Consider the following 20,270-nt stretch of genomic DNA (forward strand, 5'->3'; position numbering starts at 1 on the left):
AAGTCAAAACTTGCATGCAACTTACTGAGAGAATTCTTGTTATTTCATGGTCTATGCCATTGTAAGTCTATCATTCTTTTCAGGTTACACAAGAGAAAGACCTTTTCCCTTGTTTAGTCTGTTGTGATGGTCCACCTCATGAACAGAGGGATTCTTCTTGGCGCATTGGAGTGGGTTGCAGCTCTGGGTATCTGCCACATACCGCCAAGGCCTCCGTCTACACGGCACTGTGTCTTTGTGTGTCTGTGTTAGTGTGTGTGTGTGTGTGTGGGCGTTTCTTCCGAGCAGAGCGACGGGCTGGCATGGCATCTGCACAACCACTGCCCACTCAGACCAAAACAAGCCACACTTCTTCTTCACTACGCTGGCAAAGACGCCGGCAAAACAAACAAACCAAGGCTAGCAAAAGTTCCATCGCTCCATGTCACTGCAAATATCATACAGTGGTTTTTGAGGACAATCTGAAAGACATGTTATCTCAGGTTTGGTTGCCACAAAAATTTGAAAGTTTAGATAGTTACTGGTTAGTTAAATTTGGTGGTAATAGTTATCATCACGCAGATCTGAAATGGCCACAGACAACATTTACATCACTCAATGCTATTTCTTTCCAACATAGCTGAGGCTTCACTGCAGCATTACGGAAAGAGGACTGATGGGACTGTTTAAATTGTCCGTTTATGTGAACACTTCCTTATTAAGTTCAGATTGTATTTTAAGTGTTCTGGAGATCTTCTGCCAGTAAATTTAGAAAGGAAAGAACGACGACTCTTGTCAGAGATTGTTAGCATCGAACATTTTGATTGGAACATGATGATTTTTTTCCATCTCTCCCTAAAAAAAAAATTTGAGCATTAAAATGTGATGCAAATAAAACCAAAATTATTACTGTAGTAGCTCAAAATGTTTGCACGCATTCTGATGAGTTGACAGGATAGACAGTGCTCCTTTATGGGATAGTGTATAGCCTAAAATGAAATAAATGTTGAGTCTTTATTTGCTCACTCCAGTATTGCTGTTCATTTGTTCTGTGGAAGTTTTTATAACACCATTTGACTCGTGCTTTGAAGATTATATTATTATTTAAGATATTGTATAAGTCTTTTGGTGTTACACATTTAAAAAATGAACAACATCCATGTATGGAATGACATGAGGATGAATAATTAATGACAGGATGATTTTAATTTATGGGTGAACTTTTCCTTGAAGGAATAAAACAGTGAGGAGGCCAAAAAGAGGGGAGAGAGAGAGAGAGAGAGAGAGAGAGAGAGAGAGAGAGAGAGAGAGAGAGAGAGAGAGAGAGAGAGAGAGAGCATTAAGCACTAAAAGCTTTCCTCCTCTGGCTAAAGGCTAATGTTATTGCCATGGTGAAGAATTCTCCGGAGCTGGAGGAAAAACGCGCTGAGGTGATTCATAAATGGACCATGAGGATCCTCTGGGACAGTAATTATACATGTCTCAGTCTATCTCTCCCTCCATCCCACTTTTTTTCTCTCTCAGATGATGGATTGACAGCATCAATGTGGTCTTGGAACAAACTCATCAAGTTTTAGTCATAGTTTTAGCTGTTAATTCGACGTTACCTTCCTTACCTCAAGATAGGCAGCGCGCGAAACGCTAAACCTTCGGCAACGGTTCATCATTTGAATATTAATTAGATCGCGATGACGTAGCTGTCAGCCTTCCAATGGCAAATTGAGCTCGTATAAACAGTAGTTAAATTATTCTGACGTCGCCCGCTGACCTTCCTATAGAAAATGCTTTTACTTTAAATATTAATTACGTTTTTCTGACGTCGCTTGGTATTCGTCAAATGGCTAATACATGGATCATAGTAAGAGGCGAACCTTCGCCATAGTAGAATCGGTAAATTCTCGTCGGAGTTCGATGTGAAATGACATGATCTGGTGAGGTTCACTTCACTTCAGTTCCAACATCCTCATGTGAACCCTACGGTCACAATTCATGATTTAATGCGGTAAGTGGCATTTTTTGTCTCAATATTGTATGCTTGATGACTTTTTGGTTCATTTTTTTGTAATGAAGTTGTTGACAAACTGTATGTTGTAGTATACTTAATGTACATACGTATCTGTCTTTCTGCCAGTCTGTCTATATACTGTAGCAAAGTATGTTGGGTTTTCATTTTGAGTGTAAAGATCTATGATAATTTTCCACAATTATATCTTTTTTAAGTTAATTCAGTTTAAACTGAAATGAAACTGAAACATTCCAAAGCAGATCAATAAGTTTTTTTTTTTTTTTTGCTTTGTCAGACACTCAGGGCAAACACAAGCAATATGTACTTTGCATTGGGATTGAATAGTTTCTGTATTGAACTGTAAGGTGCAACTGCAGGGACCCTGATATATTTTAAAATGTGTTCGAGAGTGTATTACAACCCATTTGGAAAGTTTGAATGGAAATTTTATGCATCTTTTCAAACTCTGTCCTTCATGAATGGGATGCGGTTGGAATGATTGAATCAGGCGGCCAGACAAATTCAAACCACATCGTGAAAGGATTTTGATAGGCCAGACTGCTGCATTTTTACTTTACAAGCATACCATAAACAAACCCTCTGGAAAGTTCTGCTGTGGGTGATGAAGTACAAGCTCACACACGTGGAGACGCGGGCCTATAACGCATTGGCTTCATATTTGACATTTTTAGTGCTACGGGCACCTTGTGAGACAGAAGGTCTCCACTAAATCCCTTCATTTTAATTCCATGCTAGTTTAATTTGTCTCTTCTATCGAAAAAATATTACGCACTTGTTACAAAAACGTCCCATGGCAGAAAGGCCATGCTGTGTAATGTAATATAATGTGACTGGAAAATGAGGTACTGCTACATTGATCAGATAAAGAAGTAAAAACTTGTATCTACAGGTAAATGTACTTGCACACAAGAAGGACAGTACTGCACTGAAGTGACGATCAGCTTGCAATGAGAAATACGTCACAGAAGTGAAATGCTAGCAATTTGAGACAAGTTGTATGTTTGGAAAGATGGATTTTCCCCATTGACAAGATCAAAGTCGACACGTTCTGGTGTTTAATATGCATTGCGGTGGTCTCCGTCATGTGCACTTCAAAGGAAATTAGAGTTAAATGGTGTTTATTCTACAATCATTGAGTCTGTGACCTCTCATGAGGATGAAATATTAGCAGACTGGTTAGTGAATTTGGTAAAATGCTTCCATGTGTGTAATTTATGGATGCAATGCAATGTTACGTGCAAAAACGTGTTTCACATTAGTGTAAAAATACGGCGGGGTGGGATCCAAATGTCTGAGACCACTAGTAAATTGCTTTTCTAATTTAATTCAAACTTTCCATTATAAATTAAATTGTCAGCATAACAAACTGAGTTAAAAGTTGAACTGGAAAATGAACATGAATGTCTTAGGATTTTGTTTTTGACATGATCCAAAGAGCATCTTGAGCCTCTTCGACCGTCTGTACAAAGAGTCACGTGATCAATGCCAATCATTTACTTGCTGTTTATTAGTGACCTAGAAGTAGTGCAGACATATTTCCTCTTCATTTTATGTCATAACATAAGGTTTCAGTGAAACTGGTCCCCACGTTTTCCCTCTTCTTATGTGTGTGCATTCTAGAGATTTTGTTATTCATGATATATATTCACCCCGATTTAGAAGGCATTGGAAAAGTCTTGTACCAACCCTACAGAAATGTTTTTAGAATCTGACATTTCTACCGCATATGATTTAGTCTTAACGGCTTCCAAACATGGGGCCATGCGGCCATTATCCAATCAGTCTCAGAGATTTTGTTTGACCTTTTCCTGCATGGCTGCTCACCAGAGCAGAACCAGTCCGGCCATGAGCTGTGTGGCGCAGTCAATCTTTGGAGTATTGGCTTAAAGGGATAGTTCACCCAAAATTCAAGACGTATCATTTAATTGCCTTGCTTAATGCCAGTCTAAACCTGTATGTTGTTATTTTTTTCTGTGGAACACAAAAGTGAACATTTTTAAAGCATCTTTATGAAGTGATCGCTATGTTTATAGTGACTAGCTTCAAAATAATAGCTTATGGGTTTGGAACGACTCAAGGGTTTTCATGTTTGGGCAAACTATTCCTTTAATAAGAATAATAATGGAAATACCATGAAAAAATCCTTCATTGCTTCCTCATGCAAAATGTACTTCACCAATGAATGCAAATGCAATGCTGTATTTGATTAATATGTGGTCATACTATTCTATTCTGTTCTTCTGTTTACTTTTATTACTTAAAAATGGTCATAATTTACCCTCAAGTTGTTCCAAACCTGTATGAGTTTCTTTCTTCTGTCAAACACAAAAGAAGATATTTTGAAGAATGTTGGCAACCAAAAAGTTGATGGGCCTCATTGACTTCCATAGTAGGTAAACATTTTTTTTATTTTTTTTAATACTATGGAAGTCAATGGGGCCCATCAACTTTTTGGTTGCCAACATTCTTCAAAATATCTTCTTTTGTGTTTGACAGAAGAAAGAAACTCATACAGGTTTAGAACAACTTGAGGGTGAGTAAATGATGACAGAATTAACATTTTTGTGTGTTTTATCCCTTTAACACCTCACTTTTTAAATGTAGTGCTCAGTTATGCTGCAATCTCTGTTTGATGTGTTGCAAAGTAAAACTTGTCACTCTCAGACCTTTACAGTGAACTTTTGAAATGTGTTTGGCAATGAGAAAATTCCCATATTTCAAAAGCACAGAAGTAAAACTTCTGGCTTCTGTTTTCCTCTTTTCAGTCACTGGTTTAATGTCGTTTTTAATACAGACAGCCATTCGGGATTCATGATTAAGTACGGGAAGAGCAAAGACTAGGTGTTAACATACATTTTCCTCGCCTGGAAAAATTTGCCACCATGGTGTTGTATTCACAGCTCTGTTCTGTGACACATACCCTCAACCTCTTTAGCAATTTCCTGGAGAAAGCTGGACAGTTGCAGACTCTTGCTATACCGTAAACCCAGTGTACACCCAACACTATTGCGTTTGCTTAAAATATGATGTAGTGATGCATGTAACATCACGTATATAGCTTATAAATCATGGAAAAATCTGAGATCAGCTGGAAAATGATCAGTCTAAAATAGATTCAGCAATATAAATATACATAAATATCTTCTTCTCCCTCAGGAAAACTGTATCAGACAGGAGCACAATCGCACCATTATGACATCATTATGAGGGTGGCCCAGGAATGCTGTGGAAACAACAATAATACATCACATTTTTCTGCAGCACGAAAAGTAGCTGTGGTCATGGCTTTGAAATCCGGTTCTCCCGTCCTCCAGTCTGAAATGTCCAAATCTAATGGATCATTCTGTTCCGATTAGCTCCATGAAAGGACTTGAGACATTTTGTACAGGACCGAAGCAAACTCTTTTCTGCACGTTCACCCCCTTTCCCCTCGTTTTATATTGTTGAGGAAATTTCAGGCCATAAGAGGGAAAAGGGAGAGAAAAAAAAAAAACTGTTAGTTAAATTCACTCGGCCCTTAAAATAGGATTCTGGGAACAAATTTGTCCGGTAGCTGTTTGCAGCTCTCTCGTCTCGAGCCATTCAAAACACAGGCGATTTTTCTTCTTCTTCTACAAAACGCTTTGAAATGATGAACTTTGACTGGGCAGCTGAATCTGTGGCGTCTGCACGGGAACATCTGCTGTTTAATCACGTTGGATTCTTCTCACGCAGTCGTTGTCTATCAGCTAAACAAGAAAATGTATATCTAGAAGTCGATTATTGCATTCTAGGTTTAAGTACTGTGTTTTTCAGACTGTATTCCCCTTTTCCCCATTTAATATGCTGAATGTTGAAGTTTCGAAAAGCAGTGCTACTTTATTAAAGGAATAGTTCACTAAAACCTAATAAAAAATTCACTCTCTTGTCATTCAATTCTTTTGTACCATTAAATTAGACATTTTGAAGTGCTAAATCTGACTCTTTTGGATGACGGTTCATGTCTGTCATGCTCCAGTGATCACAAAACTTGCACACTGTGTTTTTTGAAGTCATATAATACTTCTATAATATAATGTAATATATTATAAAAACGTTTTATAATATAATAGACTAGCTGAAGGTTTGCAGAAACGTTTAGATCCAGAAATTTGTCTATGCATAGATGCACCGCGCCAGGTTTGACGTTATTCAGTGAAAGAAAGAAAAATCTCTTTACAGGTGAAAAGTACTGTAAAATTGACATTGTTTCAGGAATTTTTAAGAAAGTTTTAGCTGGACGACATAAGACAAAAATACTTAACCATTTAAAAGTTTTTTGACTGTATATTGTACGTTCACTGGCAAATTGCTGATAATAAATTAATGTTTTTACTGTGGCATTTTTACAACCTTTTCCCATAAAAATTACAAACACATTTACAGTCTGTGATGAAAACGTTTCGTTACACACTTTTGTTTTTGATTCAGTGTTTTTAAGTTTTATAGGCTTTATTTAGTGTTCATTTATGTGTTCAAGTTTAATGACGGAACTCTAATTGTTTTTGTGCTGGATTTTTATTTTTTTTATTTTTTACATTTATCAAAACTATTTTTATATATTTTTTACATTTATTTATAATATTTTTAATAACATTGTCTCATAATTTTCTAAAATATATTATCCTCTTAGCTTCAATTTAGTTTATCATCTAGCACACAACGTTTTCAAATGTGTTGCGTCACTGTAAAGTTGACTTAAGTTTTAAGGTGACAAGTCCGAAATGTTCGTCCGGAATTTTCACGATAAAATATAAATACGACCTCACGTTGTGTCAATCACGTTTACACACTGCCTCTGAAACTTTCGTCGGTCGTAAAAAATTCGGATCAGGTTCAATTTTCTGTGTTTTTCGCATTTGTAGCAAGAATTTTGAGAGGTGAAAGGACAAATACGAAAAAACGCATACAAAAATTTCGGACTTATTTGTGAAATTGCTAAATAATGACAGGTTTCCTGGAGATTCACTCCATCTGCAATTGGTGGGACAAACAGGACGTTTTTGTAACATCAGTAATTTTCACTTTACTACTTTAAATTATGAGAAGCTTGCCTTTGAAACTAATTTTTTTTTAAAAGCTTCCCTGAGAGTGTTAGTGATACTCAGTAGAGTGGTTTACACCGCAGCCCGGGGGCAAACCCCACAACGCCGACCTGGTTTGGATAAGCTGACGATCTCTCCTTCTCTCCCCATAGGGTACGGGCAGTCCTGGGACGCAGCTGGACCACAGCTGTAAGGCTTTTGGGTCTAAAGTTGCAGCTGTGGTGGGGAGGGTTCCTGGCACCGTGATTTGGTAGATAAACAGAATTGAAAATCACATTGCCAGGGATTTCCACCTCTGCACAGTTCTTCAGGTGCCACACCTACACCGCCAACCGGACCGGGGGTATTTTGGAGATCCTATAACAGCAGACAAAGAACCACAGAGATTTGTCTGAATTAGATTGTCAGGGCTCTTGTGTGCATGTGGCTTAACGTCAACACTGACCCTATTTACTTTCATAATGCACGTTCCTGCTTTTATTGTGCTGGTTTTATCATTCATCAAAATGTACTTGCTCCACCTTGGAAACGATTTTACTTTAATCAGCCAAAAATGACTAGCCTATTACTAATGCTCATACGTGCAGAGCCCCTAAAGGGACATGGGGAAATTATATTTCAATGCGTTTGCATTCTCTCCCAAAAGTTTTGCGTTCCTGCGAGAAATGTTGCATTCCCGCACAAAACTTTTGCGTTCCTCAGTGAAATTTGGCATTAACTCGAAAATAATTCAACCGTTTTGTGAGCGAACGCAAAAGAATGCCACTTCAGAAAATGGCGCTTGCTGCAACATATTGAAATTCAGACTTTGTTTATGCAACCTCTTTGGCATTTAGTTCATTTGAGTGCAAGTGCTTGGTATGTTTTTCAGACTCAATAACACAAACAGTGACTCATCGCTCTGGAAATATCATGTTTCCTCAGGAATGACAGATAATGGCTTACTGGAATATCGGCGAAGGCAAAAGGGCATCTGGCAAGTTTAAAAATAAAATGGAGATGCAGACCATGTTTGACATCCATGGCGCTTAGGACTGACGCTTATCAAACGGTATGTTATGATTGACTGAAAAATCCTGAATAAAATACTGCTGACTTGGCTGATGGTACACGCCCAAAGCCTATTTTATTTTATGTATACAACTATTTTTGATCGGCAGTCAGTGCTTTTTAGAATCAGATGGTTTAGTCAAAACTTCAAACAACATGGTCTAAGGGAGCCACACTAAGCCAAACATTGCTATCTTGGTATCAACATGGGGCATTAATATACGTGTGCGTTTATGAGAACAGCTTCAAGTGTGGAAGATATTGACTTTTTTTGTTCAAATCTAGCATTGTAAATTATTTGTGCAAAGTCACAATGACTAAGCGTGTATAATTACCAAAGATACATCTTGTTTCTAGCTAATACGCCTCACTCGGTCACACCCTTTCCATCTCGAGCTGGTCCATCAGGTCATCACTTGCTCAAGGCGCAGAGCTTAGCTAATTGGTGAGCATTGATCCCTCAAGAATACTGTTCACAGTGGCTAAGTTCAGTGCCTGAAGTGAACTGTATGATGTATGGTCAGGTGGTCCACCTACTTGCTCTGGCATCAAAAGTGAGACAGGGCAGGAACTGGGCATAATGAAGGGTGGGATGCCAGTAAATGTGAAACCAGTTAGGACACGCACGCCAATGAGGCAGGTTAAGCTCTTAGACACGTGGTTTGAATACTGTTAGCTGAGATGGATGCGGCAAATGTGTCTGGCTTTCATTCGAAGAGCAGGTTCTGACCACTTTGTCGAACAAAATGGAAGCACTGGCACGCGAAGTTAAAGTCCATTTAGACCAGTTATTGCATGTTAGTAAATTCACTCCAGTCATTAAAAAGCAGAAAGGTGTAGATGTTCCAGGAAAGCAGGGACAACGGTTGCGCTACAACAAATCATTATTCGTCACTTTGATGGACCGAGTTCTGCTCCATTTTTATAGTTTTCATAAATGCAGCCTTCTATACGCTGATTTCACGCAGCCGTTATTTTGAAATCGAAAGCGAGGCTCCGGTGGGAAGAAAACCGGAAGTGTCGCCTTTAATCACAGGAGAGTCGTGAATGCGATGGCGTATTGTTGTGTTTAATGATGTTGTGTCCATTCTAAAAATGTACATATATTTATTTCATACTTTAGAATATATACAGTGAAATTAATTTATAAAGAAAATATTTTTTTTTATATATAATTCAGAATGTAAAAAAAGAAGCAGGAATGAACTATATATATATATCCTATATTGTATATTAACATCCAATAGTGTAAATCGCGGCAGCAGCTTCAGGTTGGTAATCCAAGGCATTGTTGTTTATCTTTACTTCCGGGGTTCTTCCCACCGGAGCCTCACTTTCGATTTCAAAATGGCGGCTGCGTGAAATCAGCGTATAGTGGTTATTTGTGCAGCATTGATGATAATTTAGGCCTATATAATTTTGTTTGTTTGTAGAGTGCAATAGTTTCAGCTGTAGTATTTTTACCATTCATTTCCATTCATTCAGAGTCTTTGTTAAAGAGCTGTAAGCCATGAATCCAGCCAATCAGAAACAAGGTGAATAACAACATTACAAAGTTTGTTTTGATGCAAAAAAAAAAGTTTAGACAAAAGACAAAGGTACAATACTGTGAACTTAACGGCTTTAGTGAGTGAAAGAACTACAATCCCATGAAGCATTGTGAACAAAATAATAGAATTAAATATGAGGGAGATGTAATATATATATATATATATATATATATATATATATATATATATATATAGGTATACATATGTGTGTGTACTGTATATACAAACATTCAAGTATTTAAATACTATAGGGAGATTGCCTTGATTAAGTCATTTGCAGTGCTTCATGGGAGTATCTATCACCCCAACCAAAATTCACCAAACAACGGTAAATGCGACTGTTTTTAAGAACAAAATGGGAACAGACTTGCAGGTGTGCAGGGTTGTCAGTGTTGGCATTTGCGCTTGCTAGCTGCGGTAACTGCACTTTTAACCTATAATTAACTGCAAATTGGGGTCAGAGTCTTTTCAAACAAGGCGTGGTGTCGTGACCATCCCTGCAAATTGTTCAGACAAATCCTCTCGGATCATTTGTATAATTGCGATGGTGTGGTTTTGAAGAAACGATTGAGGGCTGTGCCCTCTTGTGCCTGCTAAACTGGTATCAGTGTGCTGATTGAGTGCTGGCTCAGTTCAGCAGGAACAGGAGTGAAGTCCTAAACGCCACTGCTTTACTCTCCTCCAATCATTATGCAGCATACTTCTTTATCCTTCAATCAGCATGCAGTGTCCTTTACTCTCATCTTATCAGCATGCAGTCTCCTTAACTCTCATCCAATTATAATGCAGTATACTTCTGTATCCTTCAATCAGCATGCAGTGTCCTTAACTCTCATCCTATCAGCATGCTTTGTGCTTTATTATCCTCCAATTAGCATGCAGTGTCCTTTACGCTCTTCCAATCAGCATGCAGTGTCCTTTACTCTCATCCAGTCAGCATACAGTGTGCTTCAATACCCTCCAATCAGCATTCAGTGTCCTTTACTCTCATCCAATCAGCAAGCAGCATGCTTCAGTACCCTCCAATCAGCATTCAGTGTCCTTTACTCTCATCCAATCAGAATGCAGCTGTGGCGAGCAGGACGAGGCCGAGGGCCGTGAGAGAACGGCGCGAGGCCGGTGGCGTGATTGATAATGAGCGACACCTGCGCGACGCACCGGTCACGTATCTCACAGAGGAGCGGAAGCATAAAGGAGGAGCGACGACGGTGAAGATCAAGAGAGGCCAGGCCTGGATTTATGTTGTGTTTTGTTATATGTGACTGCAGTCGTCCGTGAGGGGCTGTTGTCTTTACTTTCATTTTGTATTTGTTTATTTTACGTTTATTAAGTCTTTGAATGTTCGCCTGTTCCCACCTCCTTTTTCCCACAACATCTAACCTTGCTACAGCAGCATACTTCAGTATCCTCCAATCAGCATTAATTGTCCTTTACTCTCCTCCAATCAGAATACAGCATACTTCAGTATCCTCCAACCAGCATTCAGTGTCCTTTACTCTCCTCCAATCAGAATGCAGCGTACTTTAGTACCCTCCAATCAGCATTCAGTGTCCTTTACTCTCCTCCAATCAGCATGCAGCGTACTTCACAATCCTCCAATCAGCATTCAGTGTCCTTTACTCTCCTCCAATCAGAATGAAGCATACTTCAGTTTCCTCCAATCAGCATTTTGTGTCCTTTACTCCTATCCATTCAGCGTAAAGTGTGCTTCTCATCAACTTGGTATATCAACATCTGTCATCAGTGAATATAAAGCATGTTTTCCGAGCGAACTGACCTTAATAAAATATGAATGGTTAACCATTAGAAGTCAAGGCATTGAGGATAATGGATTCTTTGCATACTGATTAAAGCCATATCCATATTTTCAGCATTGTGTTCTGTTCTCAGCACCAGCATGGCCATGGGAACACACAGTATCAAGATGTTTCAGGGTTTACCTCATATTCTGCGTGCTTCAAAAAGGCCTGCAGCGTCTCTGCGTGTTCGCCGGTGTCAAAGATAGTGGAAATGAATTACGGCCAGAGACTTAATTTAGGACGCGCTGTCATATCCATTTATGCATAATAAAAAATGGAAGGTTTCAGGTGGATCATAAATCTACCTCAGACTGTTAACATTCTGCAGCCTAACTTTGGCTTTTCCTTTTTTGAATCTTAACAGAGCAGCTCCTGTAACATTTAGGGAAAATCTTACAACTGGAGATTCTATCTATCTATCTATCTATCTATCTATCTATCTATATATATATCTATATATATATATATATATAGCCTATAAATGAAAACAAGAAAAGATAAAATTCTAATAAAAAAATTTTCTTGTTGAATTTTCCTTTCTTAGACATACAAAAATTATTTAAGGATTTGTACTTTGAAAATGTGTTTCAATGGCTTTGTGTGCTAAACACCTTTTAGAATGTTGCTATGCAGTTGCTATGGTGTTCTGAACACCTTTTAGAATGTTGCTATGCAGTTGCTAGGGTGTTCTGAACACCTTTTAGAATGTTGCTATGCAGTTGCTAGGGTGTTCTGAACACCTTTTAGGATGTTACTATGCAGTTGATGTGGTGTTCTGAATTATTTTTATAATGTTGCTGTGCAGTTGCTAGGGTGTTCTGAACACCTTTTATAATGTTGCTATGCAGTTGCTAGGGTGTTATAATCACCTTTTAGAATGTTGCTATGTAGTTGCTAGGGTGTTCTGAACATCTTTTAGAATGTTGCTATGTAGTTGCTAGGGTGTTTGAGTGTATTTTAGAATGTTGCTATGCAGTTGCTAGGGTGTTCTGAACATCTTTTAGAATGTTGCTATGTAGTTGCTAGGGTGTTTGAGTGTATTTTAGAATGTTGCTATGCAGTTGCTAGGGTATTCTTAGTTTTTGGGAAGTTGCTATGCAGTTGCTTGGTTGTTCTGAGTGATTTTAACCTGTTGCTACGTGGTTGCTAGTGTGTTCTGGGTGGTTTACAGCACATTGCTATGTAGTTATTATTTAATTGTTTTGGAATGTTGCTATGTAGTTGCTAGGGTGTTCTTAATACTTTTTAGAATGTTTCTATGCTGTTGCTATGGTGTTATGAAAGAGATTTGAGGATTTTGCTAAATTGCGATGCAGTTGCTTGGTTGTTCTGAGGGATTTTAACATGTTGGTATGAGGTTGCTAGGGTGTTCTGGGTGGTTTACAGCACATTGCTATGCAGTTGCTAAGGTGTTTAAAATAGTTTCAGGATGTTGCTATGTGGTTGTTAGGGCCTTCCAAGTGGTTTAGTACAAGTTGATAGGATGCTCGGAACGATTTTTAACATGTTGCTATGCAGTTGCTAGGGTGTTCTGAGTTGTTAAAATGTTGTTTTGCGGTTGCATGGGAATTCTGAGACATTTAGAACATTGCTATGAAGTTGCTAGGATGTTCTGAATAGTTTTAGCATGTTGCTACTGTATGTTGTTACTAGGGTTTTCTAAGTGGTTTACTGTTAGTTGCTAGGGTGTCAAAAACTACTACGTAGTAAAAAATGCTGCACAATTTGATTGATCTGTCATATAGCATCTATATAGGAAAGTTTCCATATGGCAGGTCTTGCGGTCGTCAACCGTTCTCGGTCCTCGGCTTCGACAGCTACTTGGAAAGATTTGTGCTACTCAGAAACAATTATAGGTCATAAATGCATCAGTGGGAAGGAGCTGTGGGGATGAAAGCAGAAAGCCTCTTATTTTAGTTTCACAGCAATGTCAGAGGCCTTTTATCATGCGCTCGGAGACTGACCAGATTTCGTGACGTGGCCTCCTTAAGATGCTTGATATTGTTTTGTTCCCTCCGCCACCATGTAGTCAGTGTGTTTGCGGTCCAGACCAGAGCTGTGCGCTTTATAATTGGTTTAACTTGAACAAGACCAGCTGTGTAATAAAGCAGAAAAGCCGTGTGAAGAAACCGTCCGTAGATCCTTCGGGATCACGATCCAGCGCATGCAGAAGAAGGATTTCACATCTGTGCTGAATGTAAGTGGTTGTAATGTATTTATTAAAATACAATTTAAAGACATGTTGACACCAAATGAATGCCTGTGAGGTCCTCATGGCACAGATGAACTGTCCTCCAATCAGCATGCAGTATGTGCTACTATCCTCCAATCAACAAGCAGTACTCCTCACTCCCTTCCAATCAGCATGCAGCATGTTTTCCTGTCCTCCAATCAGCATGCACACCTTATTTATTGCATTTGCAGAAGTTTTCTCTGGCAACAAATGGGTTAATTTTATCATTGAGGATCTCACAAGCAAGTTAAATCATGAAGCAACTGAATAATGATAAACACATGCTTAATTTCTTGTTTGGCAGACTATTGCCCTAAAGGGAAGAATCATTGTTATGTTGCCCAGAGCCATATATCACACTGTGAAATTATATGCAAATCACAATAATAAGCCAGGTTATCGGTTGTATCTGATTCATGGAGATGTTGTTGTTTTTTTTCACACAAACATTAAAACAACATGTTTCTCTAAATTAAATGATATACTAGACAATGAGAACGTTGTGTTTGCCTTTATTTCTGCTCTGAATTGTAAGTTAACTGAAATGTTGAATTAATTTGCATGGCCTGTGAATGGTTTGAATGGAAGCTAACCAGCTACAAATGTGCAGAAACCCGAGGACGTCGTCACTGGCCTATCTGTCTGCAGAACACCTGGAGGCGACGCGCGGTAATCACGCGGGGCGGGGCGGTATGTCTGCACGCAACCGCACTTAACCCTTCGTGCCCTCTTTAATGAGAAGAACATAAATCCATGTTTCCTTCAAGACGTCATGCAGTCATAAACTAAACTATAATCATCCCAGGAACGTGTTTGCATGGCATTTTTAGGTCAGTTCACAGTCACACCCAGAACTATGACTATTTTAGACCAACGTTCTGTTTATTCAAAGCGCGCGCTGCCGTTATGCAATCCGACGGTTTAAATGTTCGCGCTCTCTGGAGTCCGGCGGATTCTGATTGGCTCTCAATGGACCCTTGACGCGTTTTAACGGTCATTAGAATCGTATGTCAAGCAAAGTATATAAGGCCTATATATATATATATATATATATATATTTATGCATGTACATTTATAACACTACTTTTTATGATATTACATTTGGGTCCAATTACAAAAAGAAAGAAAAAAAAGTATACGCGGCTGTGAGGGTGTTTCTAATGTAAATTGACACAACTCTCTATTTTTTGTCCTCTTTTTGAAAGTTGTGAAAACTCCACAACAGTGTTTTTCTTTTGCTATTTGAGCAAATGGGAACAGGAAAAATATATTTAGTCTCTCATTCGCCGCTACAGAATACCAACTATGGCAACTTCCACTTTTGAGAAACCCAGAAATGTGAAAAGTGTCACTGTTTTATTCTTTATCAGCTAAAAAAAAAAAAAAAAAAAATGTGTGAAAGTGTTTCTAATTACACGTCTGCTCTGTGTCATCATTGTTATAAGTATACATTTGGCAGACGCTTTTATCTGAAGCGACTTGCATTGCAGGGAAATCAAGAACTCATAAAATGTGTCCCTGGAAGGCAACGTAGGTCGCTCTGTATAGAATGGCCTTTCAAACACATAAATCTTAAATGTGTACAGCCTACTTGTCATAAAAATAGAAAATATTTCAAATATATAGCCTAGTAGTTACTGTTGTCGTCAATGGTGTGAACAGGCCTTCATGGTGCTAATGCCTGACTTTGTGTACAAGAGCATTTTAGTAAATTCTTGTTTGTATCAATTCATCATAAACACACTTCAAGTATGTGCTATCAGGGGCATTTTGAGTCAAAATCTATGTGTATATTTTCCTCAAGTATTTAAATAAACTACTACAGCTAAGATGCTAATGTTTCTTTCTTGTTAGCATGCAGGCTACATCTTTTAAATATATTCTCTGACCATATTCATTTCTTCCGTCCACTGTGCATTCTTCCAATTGCTGTCTGGATTGTCCAGATGGTTTTAAGATGGGCTGTCAAGTTATTTTTGGAGGGCTGTGGTTTCCCATGCACATAAATGTTTTTTTTATATATATTCTTGAATGCTCGGGTGGATTTCAAAATGTGGATCTGAATGTATCAGTCCTAAAGTTTTGTCCTCAAAACCTTAACCTAAACCACTGGGTATCTGAATAGTATTGTGTAATATCGTATGCATTATTATTATAATTAACAAATAAGTTTAGTTTAAAGTATTTGCAATGAAAATACCCAATGCCCTTTGCAGTCCTGAAGAATGTTGCATTGAAGAAGTCTGTATATTGCCTCCCTCTTGTGTTCAATGAAGGATATTGACTGAGAATCTTCAAGAAATATTGCAGGACAAATAGCAATCAATGATTTTTTATTTCCTTTACACAATTTTGACAGTGCTTACACTTAAAATTTTACCCTGAAAACTTTAAAACAGTTTTACATGTGCACGTACAAAAATATACACATTTCACTTTAAGTAGAATATGAAAATATACTTTTTAATACTTAAATTACAATATTTATATTACTTTTACATTCTTGCAGAAAACAACAATGAAAGGCAATTTGTTTTTGAGAACCTTACAGGTCTGATTGCTTTGCATTCAGCTCAAATGTATAACTCAAGTTGCTTTTTTTTTCTTCTTTTTTTTAATGTTTTTGTTGCACAGCTGCTTACTTTTAAAGTCATTTCTGCATGTTTTGACCATCACACCAGCTGACGTTTAACCCTGCCGCAGAAAGTGAAAGTCACAATCATGGCTTTTCTGAGTTTGAAGAGGTGCAGTTCCTGTGGCGAAGGTGAAACACACCTGCCCACCGCGGACTAACCGCTTGATGCAGATAAACAAGAAGTGGTGGAGCTAAGGCGTGTTTTCTTCTTCAGTTCGGGCGGAGGGCTGGTGCTCAGGTTTCGCACCTTGCTGAAGCTGTTGCGCAAACTGCTGTGTCGACTCCCCGAGGTGCTGGAGGTCTCCTGGGTCATGAAGGTCTTGGGGTTACAGAGTCCCACTTTCAGACAGAAGCAGCACAGGATCTTCGCGATGGCTTTGCGTAACTCTAGGCTGCCGAACGAGTAAATGAGCGGGTTCATGGCGGAGTTGAGCACGGCTAGGGCGATGACCCATCCGGGATTGAAGAGCGGGCTGCAACTGCGAGAGTAGCAGAAGAAGTCCACCAACAGGAGGATGAACAAAGGTCCCCAACACACCATGAAGACTCCCACGATTGAGATCACAGCCTTCAGGAGGCGCAGTGAACGTTTATGACTGCGTACCGACATTGTCTCTGTGCTGCTGCGGACATGGCAGTAGATCGCAAAATACAGTGCGCCGATTGTGAGCAGGATTATGAAGAAGATGACCAGGGCGAACAAGATGTAGCTCTTGGAGTAGAGCGGGAGAAGTGTGGAGCAACTTCTCAGGTCGCAAACGCAGTTCCAGCCCATCAGAGGAAGGAAGCCGATTACTAAGGCTGTTATCCAGCAAAGCATCACCATTATGTAGATTCTGTAAGTTTTTGTGGCGGTTTTCTGGTGGACGGGCTTCATCATAGTGGCGTAGCGCTCCACGGCGATCAAGAGCAGGCTGAATATGGACGCCGCTAACGCCACAAATAGTAGTCCTTCACGGAACAACCACAGAACTGGGCTTAGCTTGAAAGTGCGTTCGCCGGACATGCAGATGTTGACCACGTAGGCCGATCCCGTCAATAGGTCGCTCAGCGCGATGTTGGCGATGCAGATGAATATCCAGCGATGACGCAGGCGTACGCCGAACAGCACCGCTAACAGCACCATGAGGTTCTCCAGGATGATGAAGACGCTGAAGATCAGGAACAGGGCGGTGACGGCGCTGACGCTGCTCTTCGAGGGCTTGCGGTGCTGGAGGCGCCCGGTGAAGTTGTAGTGCCCCAGGATGAGGCTGTTGCTGGTCCAGTTGTACACGTCTGGACAGGAAGAGGCGGAGCTGAAAGATCGCAGGACATCCATGGTGTGAACGGCAGGAGCGTGGAGTTGAATCTCGCTGGGGTCGATTCGGTCGAAGATGCAATCGGACTCCAGGCAATCAGACTCCGGCTCCTTAGGAATACGTCCTGATTATCCTTTCCCTCTCGGAATAACCTGATGGAAAACAGTTTTGTTAGACAAAGTTAATTGATTCATGAACTGAATCAATATCAAAAGTTTAAATGTGAAAATCAAGCTTTTAAGGTTGTTTATATGTCTATGTGGTGTTTTTAATATGCTTTAAAACAAACCATCTGTAAATTCATTAGTCAACACCATTGCTGAGTATTTACTCCTTAAAACTGCAGTGAACCAATCGCTGTTTTTTTTTTTTGTTGTTTTTTTTATACAAGAAAAACGCTGGGTTCCCCAAAGATCCTTTCAGCGCAGTTTTTAAAAGAATCATTTTCTTCTTAGTGTGAAGAACCTATTCTACGTTTCTAAGAACGTCTTGTGCAATGGAAAGGTTCAACAATCATAAAAATAAAGGTTTTTGCCATAGAAAAACCATTTTTGGTTCACCAAAGAACCTTTCAGTGTAAGTGTAAAAAAAAAAAAACGTCTTACTGTGAAGAACTTTCATGATCTAAAGAACATTTTTCCACTTAATACAATGGAAAGTTTACATAGATGTTAAAGGTTCTTCATGGAACAATAGATGCCAAAAAATTATCTTTATTTTTAAGAGTGTATGCTATGATTTTGTCAATCTAGGAACACATCCTACTTGGTAAAATCATCATCCATCTAAAGGTGGTGGCTGTGAAATGCTCATTTTACCAAGCTACCCTGCTAGCATGATGCCATGTGATTATAAAAAGCAATCTGGCTTTCGAGTGGGCTTCACATTAAAGGAACATTCCCGCTTGCATGGCACTAAGCGTCTTGCTCAAGCGCACAAGGGTGTCATCTCAGAAACTGCTGTTTGCGGTGCCTGTTTCGGTTACCAGATTTGTAACCGCCAGATTACACCACCGCCCACAATAATACAGAGTAATGCTGAAAATAGTAAAGAATAATTAAACTCTTAAAAAAAAAAAAAAAAAAAAAAGTTTTTTAGTTCTAAAAATGTTATTTTAGAAGTAAACGCATCTTGAGCTTGACCTAATTTCATCTCGCCATGTGTACAGTACATTTAAATATCTCTAGTTTCACTACTGCTCTTGTGGTTAAGAGGGTATTTCAGCGTGGCATGTTTAAAGAGCCAACACGTGCAATAAATCAATCAATCAATAAACAAATAAATATTTGTAATGCTTAATTTAAATGGAATAATGATATGGTTCATGTTAAAAGCCAATATAATAACAGGTTTTAATCTCAATAATATAAATGCAAAACATTTCTGTTCAAATTACTACTAAATAGTTAATAAAAGACATTCATAAATTAATATATATATGCATATGTTTTGTTTTTTTAAAGTCAAACAAGTTTTCTTTTTTTTTTTTCTTTTTTCTAGTGCATCTTAACTCACCTCTTATTAGTGATGCTGGTGTAATTGGTATTGAGCCATGCTCTGATGCAGAAAGCTCGAGCGCTGGGTCTCTGAACGATTATATACCCTGCAGTAACAAGGAAGGAAGCTTTCTTGCAGATATCTGACACACCCAATGGAGAAAGCTAAAAAAATTATCAGTTTCTACATTGTTTCTAAAATGCACAATTGTGACATCTTCCCAGAATATGGGCAAATCATGGTTTACCATGAGAAAAATCAAGTTGCATTTCATGCAATTCGATTTGGTAAAGAATATTGTACATGTTGGGGAAGATTTGTCATCTGGGTGAACACTATTTGCACAACCTGCAAAAACACATAGTGAAATATAATAAAGAAATAAATCAAATAAAAATGCATACTTGAAAAATAATTATAAAAAACAAGCAATATTTAATAAAAATAAAAAAAATTCTTCAAATAAATATATAAACATAATGGTTTCCATTTATTAAGGTTTTTACAATATTATATTTGCAATAAAATATTTTAACTGCAACAAATGGACAACAATGATTTAGTACTACTACAGGAAGCCATTGTGCCAGTTTCTAGTCAGCACTTGTTGCAGTGATGAAAACATTTAGCAAGAGCCTTTAAATACACTGATGCTACACAAATATCCTTACAACAGTTTTCAAGTTGCTTTAACTGACAATTCTCAGAAGCCAGTCAGCAAACAGGAAGCCCTGATGACCTAGTAAAGTGGCCTCCTCCCTTACTGTTTTCAGTTCACCTCATCCAGCTGGGTGGAAACACACACACACACACACACACACACACACACACACACACACACACACACACACACACACACACACACACACACACACACACACACACACACACACTTACAAAGCTCAATCATATAGTACATGTCTGTTTAATATGCATTACATTTTCAATCAACAAATGTAGCTGTTTTTTCCCTAAATTTTCCAATACTGAAAAGGAAATGCTTCCCAATCATAAATATTTTGGATGTGCAATGATCCATTACATTCTTCATAATGTTTTATACATTCATTTAAATCACCTGTAAACTGTTTATAAAGTAGAAACTACAGTTTTCTGCATTTACTTATGGCTGATCCAGAG

The 20,270-nt window shown here is 38.6% G+C and overlaps 1 protein-coding gene and 2 long non-coding RNA genes across 3 annotated transcripts; 1 reads left to right on the forward strand and 2 right to left on the reverse strand.

Moving 5' to 3' along the window:
• Window positions 1-1,371: 1,371 nt before the first annotated feature.
• On the forward strand, window positions 1,372-16,312 carry LOC309475097. Its single transcript, XR_014197508.1, has 4 exons — window positions 1,372-1,981; window positions 7,221-8,119; window positions 10,730-12,504; window positions 12,547-16,312. It is a non-coding gene; the product is annotated as an uncharacterized lncRNA (long non-coding RNA).
• LOC309475098 lies at window positions 6,540-10,641 on the reverse strand. The gene is made up of 3 exons (XR_014197509.1): window positions 10,626-10,641; window positions 9,488-10,563; window positions 6,540-9,065 (listed from the first exon to the last, which is right to left on the reverse strand). It is a non-coding gene; the product is annotated as an uncharacterized lncRNA (long non-coding RNA).
• On the reverse strand, window positions 16,017-19,305 carry s1pr4 (sphingosine-1-phosphate receptor 4). The gene is made up of 2 exons (XM_082137714.1): window positions 19,149-19,305; window positions 16,017-17,785 (listed from the first exon to the last, which is right to left on the reverse strand). Exon 2 carries the CDS (start codon window positions 17,651-17,653, stop codon window positions 16,490-16,492), a length of 1,164 nt encoding a protein of 387 aa, XP_081993840.1. The 5' UTR covers window positions 17,654-17,785; window positions 19,149-19,305; the 3' UTR covers window positions 16,017-16,489.
• Between the last annotated feature and the right edge of the window lie 965 nt (window positions 19,306-20,270).

Source organism: Leuciscus leuciscus (genome assembly GCF_965113295.1).
Source record: "Leuciscus leuciscus genome assembly, chromosome: 15".
NCBI classification, from domain to species: Eukaryota; Metazoa; Chordata; class Actinopteri; order Cypriniformes; family Leuciscidae; genus Leuciscus; species Leuciscus leuciscus.

Excerpts from the sequence above, each read along its gene's own strand:
- s1pr4 (XM_082137714.1), bottom strand. The coding sequence starts at position 17,653 with ATGGATGTCCTGCGATCTTTCAGCTCCGCCTCTTCCTGTCCAGACGTG.